Source organism: Chanodichthys erythropterus, chromosome 12 (assembly GCF_024489055.1).
Source record: "Chanodichthys erythropterus isolate Z2021 chromosome 12, ASM2448905v1, whole genome shotgun sequence".
NCBI lineage: Eukaryota > Metazoa > Chordata > Actinopteri > Cypriniformes > Xenocyprididae > Chanodichthys > Chanodichthys erythropterus.
In genome coordinates, this window is record NC_090232.1 from 34,875,296 (window position 1) to 34,896,108 (window position 20,813).

The 20,813-nt window shown below is 35.6% G+C and overlaps 3 protein-coding genes across 5 annotated transcripts in view; all 3 read right to left on the reverse strand.

Annotated features, from left to right (window-relative positions):
• Positions 1 to 1,138: 1,138 nt before the first annotated feature.
• timm10 (translocase of inner mitochondrial membrane 10 homolog (yeast)) lies at positions 1,139 to 4,943 on the reverse strand. The gene is made up of 2 exons (XM_067404875.1): positions 4,708 to 4,943; positions 1,139 to 2,309 (listed from the first exon to the last, which is right to left on the reverse strand). Exons 1-2 carry the CDS (start codon positions 4,776 to 4,778, stop codon positions 2,114 to 2,116), a joined length of 267 nt encoding a protein of 88 aa, XP_067260976.1. The 5' UTR covers positions 4,779 to 4,943; the 3' UTR covers positions 1,139 to 2,113.
• Positions 4,944 to 5,539: 596 nt separating this feature from the next.
• LOC137032880 (uncharacterized) lies at positions 5,540 to 11,585 on the reverse strand. Of its 3 annotated transcripts, XM_067404873.1 has the most exons (4): positions 11,062 to 11,585; positions 8,447 to 8,724; positions 6,168 to 8,369; positions 5,540 to 6,081 (listed from the first exon to the last, which is right to left on the reverse strand). In XM_067404873.1, exons 2-4 carry the CDS (start codon positions 8,685 to 8,687, stop codon positions 5,771 to 5,773), a joined length of 2,754 nt encoding a protein of 917 aa, XP_067260974.1. In that variant the 5' UTR covers positions 8,688 to 8,724; positions 11,062 to 11,585; the 3' UTR covers positions 5,540 to 5,770. The 3 variants fall into 3 exon arrangements, with proteins under 3 accessions (XP_067260974.1, XP_067260975.1, XP_067260973.1); XM_067404874.1 differs by lacking the exon at positions 11,062 to 11,585 and having other exon boundaries at positions 8,453 to 9,515; XM_067404872.1 differs by lacking the exon at positions 11,062 to 11,585 and having other exon boundaries at positions 8,447 to 9,515.
• A 5,056-nt stretch (positions 11,586 to 16,641) lies between these two features.
• Positions 16,642 to 20,813, reverse strand: part of ctnnd1 (catenin (cadherin-associated protein), delta 1) — a 32,498-nt gene continuing 28,326 nt past the window's right edge. The window contains exon 20 of the mRNA XM_067402573.1: positions 16,642 to 18,749. Within this exon, the coding sequence (XP_067258674.1) occupies positions 18,741 to 18,749 (9 nt within the window). The 3' untranslated portion in view covers positions 16,642 to 18,740. The remainder of the gene's footprint in view (positions 18,750 to 20,813) is intronic.

Sequence of the window (20,813 nt, forward strand, 5' to 3'; positions counted from 1 at the left end):
CAAACTGATCGTTTCGTGTCTTAGGACATCAATGTGCCGTCACGAGCCGCAGGGTTTAATTTGGATTTGTCTATGGAAGTTTTTTCGACTCTTATTGTTCAAGTTCCCAATCACTGCTATGATCCCAATCACGGCAGATGTATCGATACACGAAACCACGATCAGCAATGCAGCGATTGGCTGGAGTCAAGACGGCAACGTAATGACATCATAGAATGAGAAAAGACACCTGACGAAAAACTTGACGAATTTCTAGACATTTATAAGGAAACAGCCAAGCGAATAAATGACAGAAGAACGACATAAATGTTAGATAAATTAAATGTGCACTTTTTTTTACATGATTACTGAATTATTTAGGCTATATTCACAATTTCTAGTATTTGCACAGGGAATTATTTATTTCTATGTTGTAATTAGCAACTAATTTACCTTTGAAGCATATTTGACAGCTATTAATTAAAGTTTCTTAAGGGTCAGGATCAAGTTATCTGCATCTCCTGCGCTTCATCAAGCCACTCCCATAATATCTGTCGCGGTTCAAATGCACAAATGCATGTAACGTTACGGCATAGACATCTGTACATCATGTGTGTAATAGACTCCAATACAAATTATTACGTAATTATTCCCTCTCGAATGAATCTCTCAAAGAGTAAAACTGTCGGTGTCTATATTATGACACTACACGGCATTAAAGTATTATTTGCAAATTTATTTTTAAATAATATTGTCCCTGGTGTACATTAGGGTACTCTTGTGGGAAAGTAGCAGTGGCTGGGACAGACTTTAAGCTCACCTCCGCTTAAAAAGATGCAATCTAACCCTGTTTAAATGAAATAAGCCTGCTCCCAAGCAGGTTTGAGTTTACGGGCCTGTTGCTATGACAGCAAGTCCAGGATGAGCGTCGAAGAACCGAACAATCCAAGATCATGCCAAATCGCCATCAGTCAAATCCAGCTAAGTGAGTTAGCGACGTACGAAGAATATACCCCATGTCTTACTTAGCAAAATCACGGTGACCCTTGAGGGGCTAATTTTCATTTTAGAGTGAACTAATCCTTTAAGTAAGCTGTGCATAAACAATCTGCATAAAGCGTTGTAAAGAAGAGAAAATTGTCACACATGGCTTCTCCATTTTGGCTTTATTTTTGTTTATTACATGTATTCCATGTGTTGTTGTTCATGAGATTGCATTTACTTAATTTTAAGACCTGTTAAAGGTCAAATTTATTTTTATTTTTACAAATTTATACTTTTTTTTTCATGTCCTGATATGTAAAACCATAGAATTAAAAAGGGTGTACTTTCTTTGTCACATGACTGTATATCATAGGGAAGTATGCAATTTCGGATGAAGCCCATGTCTGTCAAAATCCAAAAATTAACAGGAAATGTCTCGTTGAAAACTGAAGATTTGTTAAATAAGTGGTGCTTAAAGAAAATGAATTCAGTGACATCTCCCTGAAAAGACTTTTTAGCGTACTGACAGTCCAACAGTTAGTGTTAACATGCTGTCAGCACACTAAAACTGTCTCTAGGGAGCCAAGACTCGAAATGAATCCTCTTAAAACTTAAAAAGAAAAAAACAATCTCAACCGTCAAGTAACCACCCTGACCTTTTTATCTGTTTTTCTTTTTTTTGTTGATAATTTTAAATAAAGGGTCAGCAGATAAAAACCAATTGGTAAACATTTTAATTTTGTTACACAATAAAGGTACATTTTGTAAAATGACTCAGAGAATGTAAGAAATTACAATGACCAGTGTAATTTAAAAAAAAAAAAAAAAGTCAACAATTTCACAAGGACACGATTTCACAACACTCCACGAATCCCCCCAACCAGATAACGTTTAATTCCTGTGATGTCAATAATGTTCATGCCAACAAACTATTCACAACTCCTGGGACAAACTATCCCACCTCCTTCCAAAAGTCTGAACCTTTTGACATGTCTAACAGTGAATCAATATTTGTCACAATATTGTTCATATTCATGTTATAATATTTATATGCATGTCCACGCTGCCTGATTTCTCCATAATGGATGTCCAAAGTGCCCACAAACCCCATCCAAGGCCTTCAGCCCCACCCTTGGAGTCCGTATCAGGTTTAACCAGTGCCCGCAGCAGCCTTCCTCATCACCTCCTCATCCTGAACGGAAAGCTCAGTGAGTTTACGGCCAAGTCTCTCATGCAAGTCCAAGTACTTGGCGACACAGCGGTCCAAACACACAGCTTCCCCTTTTGAAAGTTCTGCTTCCTTGTAATGAGGTGGAACACACTTCCTGTGACATGCATTGGTCATTCTGCATAAGGGGAAAAAAGGAAAGGAGAGATGAGGTGAGATGACAGACCAAGACTCAGTTATTCAAAAGTAATCTGATTGGATCAAATCATGAAAAATGGTTCGTTCAAAAGAAAAAAAAAAGGATTCTGAAATCAGATTAGATCATGAAAAACCAATCTTTTTTTTTTTTTTTTTTTTTTTTTAATCTGAATCAAATTGTCAGTTTGTGTTGTTCAGTTTGAACTAAAAACAAACTGGATTATCCTGATCCCAGCTGTAGGGTGGATTTCAGGTACAAAAATTTAATAACTTTAAAACTGGCCAAAAAACACAACATTTGTATCATGTAATATATACACATTTATATGTTTATTTTGGTCTTGATTAGTTTAACCATTAAAGTAATGAATTAGAAGTAGACATTAAGATACCTATGAAGCCTTTCAGCAAAAAGAGATTTTGGCACCATTGAAATAATCCTTCAAACAGTTGTCAATAATAATAATAATAATAAAAAAAAAAATCACTTTAAATCACAACATATGCACAATCATCACAGATGAATCGGTTGAAGAAACAGCACTAAAGTAAAATGGATTACCTTATCCTGGAGAGCAAAACATGGGATTTCCAAATTTAGATAATTTTGATCCAGATTAATTTTTTTGAACAACTGGGCCCGGGGGTGCAAAACTCAGTTCCTGGAGGGCCACGGTCCTTCAGAGTTTAGCTTCAACCTTAATTGAATGCACCTGATCCTACAGACTTATTTGAAAACTATACAGGTATGTATGTTGTAGCAGGGCTGAAACTAAACTCTGTAGGACTATGGCTCTCCAGGAGCAGTTTGACACCCGTCACCCCGGTTACATAAAGTATTATCTCAATTAAACATAGAAATATTCACCTTTACAACCGATTTAGGCAAGTATAATCTTCATTAACTCGTCCCACTATTTTGTAAAGAATACATACTAGGGTTGCTACAACCAATCGAATAAATGAAGAATACTTATTAAGAATAATAACTGACAAACTTAATTAAGGAAAAATACATCTGAAAATTAGTGGAAAACATAGACAGCTGCTATAATTCTGACTAAAATACATTTTGCAGTGTTCAATGTAGGTTTAAAATGTATTTTTATGAAAGCAGTAACTATTAAGGAAATATTGTAATCGAGTATAAATATAATTTGTTCAGATAAGTGAATGTACCTCATATATATTATATATATATGTGTGTGTGGAGAGAGAGAGAGAAATAATAATTGACAGATAATTATTAAAATAATAGTTAGTTGCAGCCCTACTACATACAGTACATAATAGTAATGAATGCAATGCATGGGGAAATTTGACAATGAATGAAGTCGTTATTTTTGTTTTGTTTTTGCGCACAAAAAGGATTCTCGTCGCTTCATAACATTAAGGTTGAACCCACTGTAGTCACATTGACTATTTTAACGATGTCTTTAGTACCTTTCTGGACCTTGAAAGAAGGTAATTACATTGCTTTCTATGGGGGATTAAAAAAACCTCTTGGATTTCATCAAAAATATCTTAAATTGTGTTCTGAAGATGAATGAAGGTCTTATGGGTGTAGATCGACATGAGGGTGAGTAATTAATGACAGAAATTTCATTTTTGGGTGAACTAACCTTGTCCTAATACATAATTACACAAAAATTACCTACTTTAATTGTAATACAAAAATGCTAATTGCAAAAACAGTCTATATGAATCAATTAAAATATCAGTGTTTAGGTCAAGGGCATACATTTGTATATACTTCTTTTAAAATCCTTATACTTTTTGGCCTCTGTCATTTATGCAGGCAAAAATATTGATGTAACTGATCTGACTGTGGTCAGAAAAGATCATTCATATAAGATCATATATCAAAAAGATATATATATATACACACACACACACAGATTTGTAAACTGTATGTGAGTTGTAAGTACATCCTAGTATTTCACCTTTACTGATATGACAGATGAAGCAAAAATTAAGAAAAATTTAGTAAGACTGTGAAATACCTGAATGCATTAAAACTGTCATTGCAAAAGCGACATGAACTCTGACGACAGCAGTACAGGCTGGAGTACTGGATAACATTACTGCAGGTTACATTATATTACGCAGCAAGTTTTAAGTTTGATCGTTTAAAAGATACACAGATGTGTTCTCAAACAAGGCCTGGTGTCTAAATAAGATCTAACACTGAAATTATAAAACGTATTCCCTGGAGCCTGCATATAGCCGTCAGGCTAATTGTAGTAACCTACAACACTGCATCTACAATGTACTATTCAATAGTTGCGTAGTCTATTACACAAGTCTGTCTCTTTCTAACGTCAGATATCCTTACAGAGAGCACGCTGCTACACATACAAACCATAAGAGCTTCATACCGGTTATACATGTCAGCCATCATTTCAACCTCCAGCTCCGCGGCGAGCTGCTGCGCTTTCATGGGGTCCATCTCTGCAAATGACCTTTTCCTGCACCCTCGCTCAAAACCCACCGGACAGCGCCTGGGTCCCGTTCAACAAAGGGCTCTGACAGCCTGCTTAACCTTCAGTGTGTGTGCTTGACCGGAGGAAGTACCCACGTGGATCCTTTCCATCCAGCGTTGTAATTGGCACTTCCGCTGACAATAAAGTTTTCTATTCAAAACACTGCTTCTCGATTGCTCCTTGCTGTTGATCATGAATTTACGCTCTGCTTTTAGATTTTTTTTTTTAATGACGATGCCGTTATTAATATTGTACTGTTTTATTGCTTTATTTTAACTGTATTTTATACTTTCACTTGCTTGTGCAGAACTTTTGTCGGCCTTGCGTTACTAAATGTGCTACATAAACTTTTATTTAGTAATAGACAAGTGTTTTCGCATCTTTTTACCAATTCCCATGACTTCCGGTTACTAGATTTTTAAAAATAAAAATAAATCACTCACAAAAAAGTAAATTCTAACTGATAAAATGTTTTAAAGTTAAGCTGCACAACTAAAAAAAAATTATATTTGCTATCACATTTTTTTTCAAATTACCTGATATTTTGACCTTCTTTTGCCTATATTGCTATATTTTATTCTGTGTTATATTTTACACTTATTTCTTATCAAAAATGTCATATAACATCAAAGGATAAGTTACCCAAATAAAATCAGACCCCAATAATTACACCAAATAGTTATACATCAAATAATTAAGCACACATCCAAAAGTGTGATATGAACTTATTTAATATATAAATTTATTTATAATTATATACATAATTTTATATGAAACTATACATGTGAGACAATCAAAAATAAATTGATAGGCCAATTCACTTTAGTAACATCAAACTGACCAAAAAAAAGGGAATTCTCACCATTTGATATATTAAACTTTGGGTTTTAAGAACTTTCAAACATCTGCTATTGACTTCAAAATGTGAAAGATGTATGCTTAACATGAACATAAAATTTTACTCCGTCTCTCCTCCAGTGACATCTACCTCCTCTTCTTCAGTGGTATCCAACTCATCCTCTTGGTCCAAAAGATCCTCAATGGGCAGAGTGACGGCCTGTCTAGCTGCCAAAAGCCCTAATGGAAACTCTTCTACAGACTCCCCAAGAACATCTACTTCAATATCCTCTTCATCTGAGTGGCAGTCCTCTTTTGATTCTGAATCGGCCCCAACAGACAGAACCATTGAGACATCTTCACTGCACACATTGGGGCTGCATAAGTTTGAAACTTCAGAAGGAGCATCTGTGCTTATTTCTTGAGGACAAGCTATGAGGACAAAACAGCAGCATCAGGAATATTGATTATTGATATTACAATGTGCAAAAATTATAGACCTAAATATCACAATTTACCTCTTTTTGATGGATTATCTGCAATCTTAGAACTTGCAATGTGTCCTTGACTCAATTCGTCTTCCACCAGAAGGATCTGTTCATCGATCATCTCACCACTGTATTGGGCCTCCTCCACAACAATACCATCATCATCCAATCCATTGTTGGTTTCCCAACATCCCTCATTCAAATCAAGCTGAGCATTTTCCTCTACAAATTCATGTGCACTCAGAACTTCAGTTTCTTCTGCCGCCATATTTTCTTTGATCTGATCCTCTTCGTTCCTACCTAAATCCTCTTTTTCATTGTTCTCCATACAATCGGCCACCCAGCCAATGTCCTGGGTGTCAACATTTTCACTATCTGATGTCATCTCAACTGAACACTCATTAGAAACCGTAGCTTCCGAGTTTTGTTCATCTCCAAGATCTTCTGCTTGAGCACTATCAGGATTCAAACAGAAATTAATTTGTACTCCCTCCATCACTATCATTTTATTGGTGGCAACAACACAGTCCATCTTTGTGGGTGACAAATCATGATCAGCATCATCAATATCCTCAACAGATGTCATCATGTCCTCCGTTATGTCCTCCTCAGATGTTAACAGGACATAAATCTTAGTTGTATTGTCCTGAATGTCTGTTCCAATCTCACTTTCTAAATCACTATTCTGTAAAACAGTGTCTGATCTAGTTGAGTTCTCCTCGATTGAAAAATCTCCATGTTTAACTGAACATTTCATGTTATCTGGCATGTCTTCACATGACAACGGTGACCTCGATTGATTGTCAGATAGCTCCACGTCTTCCTTTCCGTTTATCAGCATAGACGTCTCAGCCTTTTTTTTCTGCCCACAAATGCCCTTATTGATCTGTTCACTGCGATTCATTACTAATTTACTATTAGTGACGTCTTCACTTTTCCCTCCTTGGAATTTTTGAAGGCTAAAAGATGTGTTTCGCAGTCTTGATGTTAGCTGCTGATCAATATTCAGTGAACTCCTACATGCGGGACTTCCAACACGTGGAAGAGCCTGATGGAAAATCTGATCAAGAATACTTGGTCCCTTCGTCTGGTCGGCAAACTTTAAATGAGAATTTGTTGTTGCCTGTGCAAAATTGCTGTTGATGTCTATTTCTTCCATTTCTGTCGAGTCTTTCTCCGGTTGTATATTTGGTTCTTGCTTTTTACAGTGTTCAGTCTCATTGTCCGTCTTAGTTTTTTCCTCTTCACAATCATCTTGGCCTGAAGTGGGCAATTTCTTTGCGTTGTTACACAGGGGATCTACAGGAGTTGTTTTGGGTTTAGGTGGTCTGCCACGACGACGTTTTACAACACGAGTGCGTGTTGGTTTAGGTAAAACTACATGTTCATCTACATGTTCATATTGTTTACTGGTGGTGTTCAACGTTGGCATTTTGTTACTGAGAGGTGAAGAAATTTCTTGTCTTCTCTTCATTCCTGCAGCTACTCTTCTAGTAATTCGAGTACTGACTTCATATGTATCAGAATTTGATGGCTTAATGTTTCCACAATGAGGCTCATCACACTCGGATATCCTCGGTTGAAGTTGATCCTCATTTTCAAGGTTTTGACACTTTGTGTCCCCTTTCACTTTTGACTTTTGAGCTGTACGCCTCCGTTTTCTCGTCTTTCTTTGCTTAGGACGCTCACTAGCATTGCTCACATCAGGCTGAGCAATGTTTGAGCTACTCCCACTGATTAAATCATTGTGTGAAAAGGAAGTCTTTAATTCTTGCATGTTTGCAGGGCCAAGGCATGATCGATTCTGGCAGGCGTTGAGGTCACGCTGTGGACGTGGGCAGGAGGAATCAATCATTGATCTTAGAGGGAAGTCCAATATCAGTGGTGATTCAGAAAGCCACGAGGGAAAGTTTTGTGTTTCTGAATCCTGCCTGTGTGACGGTTTTGATGGAACATCACTGTCTCCTTTTTCTGATTCAAGGGGAGAAAGGCATTTTTGCAGATTGAAATCTGGCCTGTCATCAGGTATGCTGGTCATAACAAGGCTTGGCATTTCACCTTCTACAACAGAGTCTGGGACAGCTGTGGCTTTTGGGGTTAAAATCAAGCCTTCTGTAAGTGAGGGGGTAGAGTTTCTTGACACAGTCGCCAGATTCTGAACTTTGTTCAAGTGGTCCTGTTTAGTTAACTGACTCAGGAGCTTGACTGTATTGGATCTTGACTGATTGTGGTCTAACAAAAAAAAAAAATTAGTAAAGTCAGGGATGCAAAGTATCATGAACCAAAGACATTCCAAGATTATACTTTACCTTTACCTCTTTGTCCTGGAGACCCAATTAGAGCTGCTGTCTTGCTAACATCAGATTCCCTTTGATCCGGTTCACAACTTTGCACAAAAAGACAAGCATCTTGAGTAGAAGCCTCAGCGCCCATTTGCCCAACTTTTTGTTCCTGAAGAGGACCTAGCTGATCTTGTTCATTCAGATTTCTGTCTAATGGCTCCAACGGCAGGATGTTTAAACCCATCATGAACATATCCTCCAAGAGCATTGCAATATGTTCATCAGATTCGTCTGCTTGGGGAGGGCTGGAAGATAATGTTGGTATTTCCAAAGGGGAAGAGACAGAAATGTGATGTGGAGTATGAAGACATTTATCTGAAGAGGCATGCGTGGAGGAATTAGAGGGTGAAACAGGCAGGTCCGTTGGTGGGGTGAGAGTTTCAAGACTTTGACCATGAAGTACATTAGATGGGAAGCTCTTTAGTCAGATATAGAGTAAAAATAAGATTATAAAAAGAACATAGGAGAACATATTGAAAGGAAATTTTGCTGTAGAAAAGTAGGACTTAATTTTATACAAGTACTGTAATATATTTAACCAAATAAAGCATGCTTATACTTACCAACGGTGCATTTTTACTTATCAAAAATATAGGGTAAAAACTGTAATATACTGTAATATAAGTAATTGTTTTCTGTTTTAATGTTTAAAATTTATTTTTATTTATTCATGAATTTTCAGTCTTCAGTGTCACATGATCCTTCAGAAATCATTCTAATATACTGATTTGGTACTCAATGCTCAATTTCTTATTGTTATCAGTGTTGAAAACATTGATAACAGTTGTGTTGCTTAATATTTTTGTGGAAATTGTATTGTTGTGGTGAATTGTAATGTAAGAGTCCTTAGTGTCACTTTTGATCTATTTTTTTTTTTTTTTTTATATACAGTCAAAAATTTATTCAGACACCTTGAACATTTCATTCATTAATACAGTTTATTCACTATCGTTTAAAAAATTGGTAATAAAATATGATCTCAGATCATCAGTTAAACTGTGTCAGAAAAAAATATTTTTAATTATGTCAGATAACATTTAAGCAAAACATGGTCAGGTAAAAGTGTCTGAATACGTTTTGGTTCCAAATTTTTTATTATTTTTATTTTACTGGTAGTCCACTGTATGAAGAATTCTTGGGTATAATATGTCACAGTTTACTTTATTTTGCTATCCTCACTTACATAAATTAACTATAGTGTGCTGCACCCACTAGTAAAAATATATAAAATGTCTGAATAATTTTTGGTTTGATATATATTTCTATTTTAATATACTTTGATGCAAAGCTGAATTTTAATGTAATATAAGTCGAAGGTGTCCCCTGAATGTGTCTTAAGTTTCAGCTCAAAATACCCCATACATTTTTTTTTTATTAATTTTTTTAACTGCCTATTTTGGGGCATCATTAACTATGCACCGATTCAGGGGCTGCTGGCCCTTTAAATCTTGCGCTCCCTGCCCATCGAACTCGCGACTCTATAATACAATGCATTTACAAAGTTCAAACAGCTAATATAACCCTCAAATGGAACTTTACACGATGTTCATCATGTATGCTGCATGCATGCTTCGGGTCATGTGAGTATAGTATTTATTTGGATGTTTACATTTGATTCTGAATTAATTTGAGGCTGTGCTCCATGGCTAACGGCTAAATGCTACACTGTTGGAGAGATTTATAAAGAATGAAGTTGTGTTTATGAATTATACAGACAAAGTGTTTAAAAATGTAAATAGCGACGGCTCGTCTCTGTGAATACAGTAATAAATTATGGTAGCTTTAACCACATTTAACAGTACATTAGCAACATGCTAACGAAACATTTAGAAAGACAATTCACAAATATCACTAAAAATATCATGATATCATGGATCATGTCAGTTATTATTGCTCCATCTGCCATTTTTCACTGTTTTCCTTGCTTGCTTACCTAGTCTGATGATTCACCTGTGCACATCCAGACATCCTACCCTTGTGTAATGCCTCGATCATGGGCTGGTATATGCAAATATTGGGGGCGTACATATTAATGATCCCGACTGTTACGTAACGGTGTTATGTTGAGATTCGCCTATTCTTCGGAGGTCTTTTAAACAAATGAGATTTATATAAGGAGGAGGAAAAAATGGAGTTTGAGACTCACTGTATGTCATTTCCATGTACTGAATTCGTTATTTAACTATGCCGAGGTAAATTTAAATTTTTGAATCTAGGGCACCTTTAAAAAATAGTAATGTCTCCAAACATTTGACCAGTACTGTATATATTGATGTTAATGTTAATATTAGTCATATATTTTGCCAAACATGCAGAGGTTGTATGATAAAATGTAATGCATTCAATTGATCAAAAGTGAGAGTAAAGATTTCTGTTTCAATCAAATAAATGCTGTTCTTTTAAACTTTCCATTCATCAAAGAATCTATTCTGTGTGTGTGTGTGTGTGTGTGTGTGTGTGTGTGTGTGTGTGTGTGTGTGTGTGTGTGTGTGTGTGGAATATATAAACAATGCTTTATTTGTCTAAGTTCTGTTATAAATGGCAACAAATATAGCACAGAGATTTTGAATATAAATCTTTACCTGAGTTCGAGGTCCACACTCTTTCACTTCTTCTGGCTTCGTCTCACTCTCACCTTGGACGGAAACGAGGAGGTTACTCTCCCAGAAAGCTCCACTCATTCTCCTCAGTTTTATCTTGACTTTAAGCTGGTCCAATTTGGCCTCTTTCTGTTCAGCAGTGGTGTTTTTTTGTCCGTTATCTGCCTCTAAAAGCTTCTGGAAGTCCTTCCCTGAAACAGTCTTACTCCTTTCCACCACTCCAGTTTGGTTTGATTTGGTTCCTTCAACATTAAGAATCTTTATCTGGTTTTGTTGTTGAGTTAATTTTTTTAACTGGCTTTCTCTCTTTGCCATTTTCCACCTTTTCATGGCTTTTGTTTTATGATGGTTCGATACCGATGCTTCTGTCACATCAGCGAGGGAAGGAACAGTGACGTTACTGATCAAATTAAAACCTCTAGTTGGATTGGCTTCATCAAACAACTGCGATGGTGGCAAATCAGGCTCCAACAAGCCACAAGGTTGCACTGAAGATACAGTGCTTTGTGTCTTCAAAGGTTCAGACACAATTTCACTTTCCTGGTTCTTCATGTTGTCTTCAGTCTGTACACCAGTCTCTTTCCAGCATCTCCCAACATCCACAACTCCTTTGCCCACCCACACTCTCTTTTTTTCAAAAAGGTTTTTGAGTCCAAGTCTGTGGGCAGCAGCCATTATTTCCTCATGTTCGCTTTGACTCTCGATCTCCATTCCCCCCGTGTACAGGAACCCAACTAGCTTCAGTAATGCATGAGATCCTACAGCCTCAAGGCTCAGAAGCCTGTTCTGCCCTGCTTGTGGAGCAGGGGACATGGACAGGATTCTTGAGAAGATGGGGCTTAGAGCAGCTAACACACAACTGTGAGCTGGAACACAGACACCTGAAGAATTGAAAAGTCATTTTAGATTATAGGAAAAGCATTGTTTTCGTTCCACTGTTACTTGCTGGTGGAATATTCTTTCCAATCCTATCCAGACAGCCAAATCCCTGACAATATTCAGCTGAAAACTAATCTCTTCAGCGATGTCTGAACAATGTCTGAAACATTGTATTACCAGTTAACCAATACCAATAAAGTTTTTTTTCTCCAGAAATTGGTGGAGAATGCGGGAATAATTTAATAGCATAATGAACTAATCTTGTTTTCTCAGATTAAGAAGTAAAACATCTGTCAGCTTTGTTATGAGTCTTACACTGAGTAAATTACCAATGATCACAGAATTTCATAGCCGGTTTGACTTTCTATCGCTGTAGCATCTGTTTTCATGTTGTAGCAGGTGGTTGATCCTTAAAAATACATTCTCCTGTTTTGTAAGCGAAATTAGCAAACACAAGCTAATCTACTCTCTTCTTGTATTTATTGCCTCTATAAGATGAATCAATTGTTGTATTCCTCAATTGTAAGTCGCTTTGGATAAAAGCGTCTGCTAAATGAATAAATCTAAATGTCAAAGCATAGGAAAAATTATTTTTCAAGTACCACAATACAGGAAGCAGAAGTCTACAATGCAAAAATGCTTTTCTTACTGAGTTTTTTTCTTGTTTCTAGTCTAAATATCTAAAAATTCTTAAATGAAAAAGGATTTTCTAGACAAGTATAAAATTATTGTCTTGTTTTCAGAAAAAAAAATAATAAGTCAAAATTGGGGTCCAATGGGGTAAGCAAAAAAATCTTATTTCAAATCGAAAACAAGATTATATTGCTTACCCCATAGGCAGATTATTTTACTTGTTTTAAGGAAAAACTCACTTAATTGTTACTTATTTTTTCTGAAAACAAGACAATACTTTTTTACTTAAAATTGTACGACACATAGGATTCATTTATAACAGTAGATATTCATTTATATGGTCTCTGTCAACATTTACTGACTGGAAATCATCACATCAGGTCTTCATGATTTGTTTACAATATGCAAGTAATAAAGTTGACAGTTTTTTTCCAATGACAATGAGTTTACAATCTCCAACACAGAAGATCTCTGCTCTTACCCTCCGTCTGCAGAAGTGTGTCACAGAAGATGCTTCCCTGCTGCTGCTTCTGAAGTTCACCAAGTAGGAATAATGCAAAGTCAGGATGCTGATACTTCCACATGCTGGCGTCAACTTCAGTCTAAAATACATTTAGAAACTTCAAAACAAAAGGTAAAGCTGTTAATGATCCAGAAAAATACAACTTTCTTCAATTTTGCGAGTATATATTTACTTACTTTGTGTTATAAATTCAAATCCAACAGCTGCAGACTAAAAAAAAAAAAAAGGATAAACAGAGGCTTTTACATTGCTTTGATGGGCCTATAAACATAGAGAAGACAAAGAGGCTGTGATTGAAAGTTTGAGGAGTGATCAGGCAATTTTAAACTAAATTCAAAACATTCATGTTATTTTGTATCAAATAGCAAATAAATGTATGAGTTCAGTCATACTCTCGATCTCGAAAGTCGCAAAATGTCAACTGATCCTGATATCGATAGTATTTCCACCGCGTTTTCATCCGCTAAGAGCACGTGCTTCACTAATACTTGCTAGGATAAACATATTACGATCCAAAATAAACAAAGATAATTTTACATACGCAAACACAGGTGATCTGTAGGACACGTGAGTCGCTGTATTACAATCTCATGTCAACCGACTCTCGCTCCACTCGTCAGTCACTAGCGTCATCTAGAGGTGAGGTTTTGATCGCGGTGATTCGAATATTTTGAATCGGTTCACCAAAAAGATTAATTCACTGATTTGTGAACCCACGTCGTTACGACCATAGACATTATAGGTGGCGGCCATTTGAGAAACGAGTGTTGAATTATTCACTTAAAACTATTTTGTGTATAGCCATTTTTTTTTGGGCCACTGAGAAGCCTGGCAAAAGATCAATAAAATAAAAGATCATGCTAATATTAATATCATGCGTGAAAACAAAATATTCATTTTACATAAAGAACTATTATTAACAAGTGACAAACACATTATTTATTAAACTGCACAAATTTTGTCAAAATGTTTTGTCTTGGTTTTGTTGTTGTTTTTTTTCTCCTGTCATAAAAAATTTCCTTGATAAAACTTCCTCTTGAACATTAAGCCATTTGTATAGCCCTACATCAGACGCTTTCTAAATATTTCAGGGAAGCTTCTTTAAAGTGAAATTAAGCATAATAGTATCATCAGTAGTTATTTATAGTAATTAAGTTGGCTTGGAAAAGCCTACTGATCTGCTATATAAAAATATTATTATTCTTCTTCTGACCAAAAATTTGAACAGTGTCTCCTCCTAGAGGTTTAAAGCTACAACCACCAAACTCGGCCCAGACCTTCAGACTGTTCTGACTCGGGTTGCTATATCTTTTCAGACTGATCCGACTTACAGTTTTTCTAAAAATGCTGATTAAACTTGGAAAAACTCCCATTGACCTACATTGAAAATCTGAACATTCCATCAATCTCCAGCTGTCAAGTTCAAATCTAAACACACTGAAGCCCATTAAACTCAATGAAGCTTCCATTCTATGTACCATTACTGAGACATTCAAACTCATAAACTATCTAACTAATTAACTATATAACTTACTAACTAACTATCTATCTATCTAACTTACTATCCATCAATCAATCTATCTAATACTATCTAATTAACTATCTATCTATCTAACTTACTGACTATCTAACTTACTATCTATCTACTATCTATCTATCTGTCACGCACACATAGGGCTGCACAACGATTAATTGCGATTAATAATTATATATAAATACACACATACATGTATACATTTAAGAAATATATGCATGTATAAATAAATATATTTTATATTTAAATATAAATATTTTATATATAAATATAACATTTTTCTTAAATATATACATGTATGTGTGTGTATTAATATATACATAATTATTATACACAGAACAAACACATATTACATAAACAGACTTTTATTTTTTGCAGCACACTATCAAGCTTTTAAACTACTAAACTAAAACTATTTCAAGCTTCAAGCTTTTAAAACAACTCCAAACTTTCTGGCTAGGCTTTTTCAAGCCAACTTAAAGTTTGTCTACGAACTTTACTCATCTAGTTTATAGTTTTACCACCGTCTCATATTTCCTTGTCTAGAGCAGTGTTTCCCAACCCCCACTAGGGGTCGTTAAAGATTCAGCTTACTCTAGTTTGAGGGTTTCCAATGAACATGCAATGGTTTGCGGTTTGACTACTATACAGTTCTACGATTTGTATCACAGTTTAATATTTTAATCATCATTAAAAATCTATTTGATTACCAGGATTTGGGAAAAACTCACTGTAAATACTATCCAGAATTAAGTAAAATTAGCAAGGCGCATCATGCAACTCTGGTTTCGAAAAGCTTTGTTCACAGTGCGGAAACAGCTCTGCAAGCGCCACCTACTGACAGAAACTGGATTTATATTTTTATTCGGCCTGTCTGTGTTTTTGTGTAAATGTCTCTGTATGTGTAAATCAGACCATTTTTATGCGCTTGATGGGAAATAATTTAAAAAAAAAAAAAAAAAAAAAAAAAAATCAAAGAATATGGTATCGTTCATGGGAGATGATAAAATACCTATAATCATTTATGTTTACAAAATGGTTTAAAAGCTGAAAAATGAGGCTTATTTTATAAAACATTTTTGTCAATACTTTATTTGAACATGTAGAAGGCCTACATGTTAGCAGATAACATTATGTTGCAAGTCACCCAAACCAACACTGTAATTCATTTTAATTCTGTCCGTTAATGTTATTAATGTTTCTGCTGTTGTTAAATTTGTTAAATTAACAACTAATTTTGTAATTCGTTAGTGTTGTCATGGGGGTTCCCAGTCTTGTCAAATATGTGAGGTATAGCCTAATTTGTGTGTGATTTCGGGGCTTAGAAAAGACACGCAAATTAAAATCTTAAAACTCCATGGGCATTTTTATAATGAATATATATTTCTAGTTATGCCAAGCTCCAAAATATTTTACCAGGTAGAAAAGACGAGTAAAAATCGAGTATATATAAACCTTATCTTTAATCCTCGACCAATAAATCCCAAACTGGAAACATCATGTAAATTCATTGGTTAAAAAGGGTGTAAACCATAAAGAACATTCAGCTCTTAAAATTTCTGTAATCCTGAAATTTATTTTACAGAAAATAGGAGTGTGCGGTCAGGGCTTCAAATATTCTTGTGGACAATGAGAGTCAAAAAAGGATGAGAACCGCTAGTTTAGTAGTTTCCAGTATTCTTTTTAAGCTGACAAATAGCAGTTCACACCGTTTAAGTTCACTGTCTTCAATAGTTTGTAATTATACTTTTAAGGAAAAAAAAAGTTGAATCAATTCCATAATGATATCATGTGCGTCAACCATATTTCCCAGTAAGCCACTGAACTCTAAGGTGTTAAAAATTGATTGATCAAATATATCTCTCATACTTCATTGCATTCTCAAGTGAAGAATTTCTAAATGTATTATGTATTAAATGTGTTAATGTACAAAAATGCTCTGTGAATCACACAATAATTCATTGTCAGAACCTTGGAAAAAAAAATCATTCTTTTATTTAAAAAAAACAGTATTGCTAAGTTACATGTTTCAATTCATGAAAGAAAGGTGCAATGTTTAAGACCAAAGGTAAAGTGTTGAAATATAGGAATAATGAATCAAGATCCACTTGTTAGTGTTGCAGAGAAACGGCATGTCAACTGACAGCACGACACAGAAATTTTCCTTTCGTCTTGAATTAAAAGATATAAACTGTAATGCATTCATTTAAAAAATAAAACTGATTGCATATGCATTCACCCACAACACCCCAGAAAAAACAATATTAGCCCCAATCATAAAATATAGAAAAGAAAGAACAGGACAAAAACCAAAAAGGAAAAAAAAATAATTAAAATTAACAAATATTCTCTGGTATATATAGTTAAATGTGCTTTTATTTTATCTTATTTTCTCATCAAGCTAGAATCAAGATCTGAGCTCTCGCTAAATCCTGCCTGAAAGAGATGCAATTTTTTTGTAATTAAAAGACTCATTTATCTGCCTCCCTCAACACTGAACAATCGATTGATTCCTCAAACTTGCTTGTGAACAGCCTCCCCTATCAGGATTCGGACTTCTGGTCTTCGGACTCCAACCTTTCCTTTACCGACTGTAGTGTCTTGAAACATTGTATTACAATTGGCAAACAGGAGATTAAAAAGGCATTGGGGGAAAAAATAAATTCTTAAAAAAAAAAAAAATCAGTCCACTGACCCCTAGTGCTATTCAGTCTCTATTCAGTAAATATCTACAACAGACTTACTGTGCATTTTTAATATGCAGTCTAAGAAACAAGCACTGTACTTATGGATCTCAGAGAAAAACAAAAAAACAATGCATATACATCCTCAAATGTACACTCGTTTACTCTCTACACAGACAGGCACTGGAACCAAGAGGCAGAAAGGTGGCCGAACGTCCCTGTTCACCGCTTATCACAAACACACACTCACACGACGCGATGAGCAAGTGAGGCACTCCAAGTATGCAGAGTGGATTTGTGAGATGCAGTCATATTTACACATTCATTTATATTCAGACAAGTGAAAAAAACCCGAACTAGGTCCACCAGCAGGGCCGATTCACAAAATATTGAAAAGTGGGAGCACTGATCTAAGACCAGGGCTACCAATCGTCTCCGAGAGTTAAAGGCTCTTCTGTTCTCTTCTTTTGCTACTTAAATTGTTTATTAAAAATTAAGGGGGAGGAACACACAGAAAATAATTACCGTCAGTGACAATTTCAAAGACCAAACCAAAGGGGGAATAAAAGAAATCCCAAATCAGCTCTCCCATTCTGGAGCGCTTCGCAAACTTGTCAAGGTTTACAATTTAAGGAGTCCCAAAGAGCTGTACTCATCTACCACTAGAGGTCTTTCTTGAATGCTACCAGTTTAAAAAAATAAAAATGATCTCCCAAATCCCTCTGCCTCTTTTGTAATGCTTCATCAACGCTGTCAGAACAACCCCTTCCTAGAGACTGAACACTCAACGAGACCATCCACAAAAACCACAGATGGATAACTTAAGGGGAATTGGTGGTCATCTAGTGCTTTAGAAAACCATGACCCAAAAAAAAAAAAAAAAAAAAGATAGGCCTCATGTCTGTCACGATGCGTTGAAACTTAGAGATATTTTATATACATTAATTTCTGCAGGCCACATATGAATGACACAATTTGGCATTACCTTTTTATCAATGTGAACCACAAAGCAGGATGAAGCAAAAGAATCAAAATACCATTGCCATACTATACTAGTGTTCTAATAGATGCTTAAGCAAAAAAGAAAAAAAAATGGTTTATAAAGCTTGATAAGCTGGGGATGTGACTAAACAGACCTTTTAGTCCCTAGTGTTTCCATTATTTGACAACAAAAAAGTGGTATGGACCAAAATCAAGACAGGAATTCATTGTGTAGTGTCCATTTTAAGTAGTGGCTGTTCTCAATCACATTGATCTCAATAAGAGTAGGAGAGTGACAACTAGAGAATGTTGAAAACTACGGAAGGGTCTTTGCGATTAGTGGCAATGGTCCCGTAAGTGATGAGATCAGAGGCTCAGCAGGGACAGTAGGCAGGAGGAGGAAACTCACGGCGGGTGATGCACACGATCAGTTTTTCTGTGGAGAGAAACAGATGAGACGTGAAGGTCAAGCGTGGTACGCTTCCATTAAGTTTACTAATAACGAGGGAAAGTGATTCAGTAATGTGTCATCAAAGAGCTGCGATGAAAATTTGTGCATATTACACAAATAATATCGCCTATTTTCTGGCAAAGTGATGACAGATAGAACCACTGAAACATCAGTCATGTGACCAAACTGGACACATGAGGGGGAGTGATCAGTGTTGGGGAGTAACTAGCTGATAGTAGTGACGCTACTAATGGAACATGACAGTGGCTGAGCTGTTTCCTGAATATTTGTCAATTTTATTTTAATGTAAATCAGTGTAGTATATGAAATATTGGCCTCTCAGTCATTTGTTTTTGACTTTAGCTGACTAAATTTGATCTATGAGATCCTAGTTTAATGCACCAGATAAAAAAAAAAAAAGAATAAACATTAATTACGGTAAAAAAAAAAAAAAAAAAATAGCGTGTTAAAATTTAACACATTTAACGCACTTGCCCCGCCCCAGACCTACGTAGATCATCTGACATTTCATACAGTTGATTGATCTCACTGCGCAACGAAGCCTACAGAATGCAGTTAGAAAGTCACAAAAATTCAAGATATGGGGGCAAAATTGCAGCCGTTTTGAGTTTTTGTCTCACATTTAGACCATGAGTTAAGCAATATCACACGAGTGCTGTTTTTGTCCCATAACCCTATATGATAAATGCAAATGCATTCATGAAATCTCATTCATGAAACACGAGCAGAACGAATTTGTGTAAATCGTGTGTGAAGTGGTTCTGGGGTAAATTTTCGGATTCATTAAAATGTTCATATTTTCCAAATGTTAGTTGGTACGAAAGAAATCTACACCTGCTCCCAGTCACGCGTAAATAGTGCGTTTAAATTCCGAACGTTTTGCTCATTAATAAGGCTGCATTTTAATTCACCTTAAGGTACACATTTACACAGCATTTTGAAAAAAATATATAGTAATTACATACGTTTTTTCTTTTTACTTTTATTGTGAGAGCCAGTAATAGCATCCGCAAACGGAGCACTTTAATCAAATAATTAATTGATTTCAATAGGGCTGGGCAAACTAATGGCCCCTTAATTATTATGGAAATTGTTTCCTATAAAATGGCCAAAATCCTTCGTTTGGTGTCATAATATGATGCCCATATATAGTTGTCAGTCGGATTTAATGGGCAGGATTTATGGTAATTGAGAATGGGCGTGCACGCGCGTCCCATTTACGACTGATTGGAATTCATTAACACACACACACACACACACACATTTCACTATCACTTCTGACATTTACGAAGTATTTGTGAATCAGGAGGAGAGTTTTCGGGAAGGTCTCTTTACCCGCAAATCTCTCACATATTTACTCGTATATTTATGAATGTTTCATGAATGAGACCCATTGTTGTCTATTTTGTTCAATTTTGCCAATGAAAATATAAAGACAAGCAGAACTGTTAGTCTCCGCACAATGCACAGCAGTTTTATTTCTGAATTTATTTCCGCTTTTTTAACGAACTTAGTGAAACTAATGATTCAACAGACTGTTCATAAAAGACCTGTTGGACTTGAAGCGGCGCTACACAGACCGATCGTTGTACTATGAAGTGAAAGTACAGCGAGAGCAATTCAAAAGCAAACGGAGCCATCTGCTCTCGCAGTACTTTGATGTCATACGCCGATCGGTCTGTGTAGCACCATTTCAAGTCCAACAAGAGAACTATTTAATTCACTCCTGAATGAATCAGCCGTTTGAATGAATCGAATGAATGAACTTAATCGTTGAGACATTTACCGTTACCTACTGGCAGTTTTAGTTTCTTATTTAGAGTCTAATTTAATTCATTTTTTTTTTTATTTCATATTTTGTATTAAAAAAAAAAAAAAAAGTTCATGTGTAATAAATTCTATGTTGAATCAAATAAAATATTTCCTTCTGAAGCTACTTTTTTGTAATGTCTATTTGATGCTTTACACAATAATGACTTCAAGTTATCTTTTGGGAGCAATTTCTCAGCCAGAATTAATGTGCGATTA

Bases quoted from the DNA above. Each gene is read 5' to 3' on its own strand.
- timm10 (XM_067404875.1), bottom strand. From the start codon at position 4,778: ATGGACCCCATGAAAGCGCAGCAGCTCGCCGCGGAGCTGGAGGTTGAA. The intron at 2,310-4,707 runs GTATGAAGCTCT...CCCCTTATGCAG, and splicing joins ATGGCTGACATGTATAACCG to AATGACCAATGCATGTCACA.
- LOC137032880 (XM_067404873.1), bottom strand. From the start codon at position 8,687: ATGCTCTTGGAGGATATGTTCATGATGGGTTTAAACATCCTGCCGTTG. The intron at 8,370-8,446 runs GTAAAGTATAAT...TTTTTTTGTTAG, and splicing joins TCCAGGACAAAGAGGTAAAG to ACCACAATCAGTCAAGATCC. The intron at 6,082-6,167 runs GTAAATTGTGAT...TTGTCCTCATAG, and splicing joins AGATAATCCATCAAAAAGAG to CTTGTCCTCAAGAAATAAGC.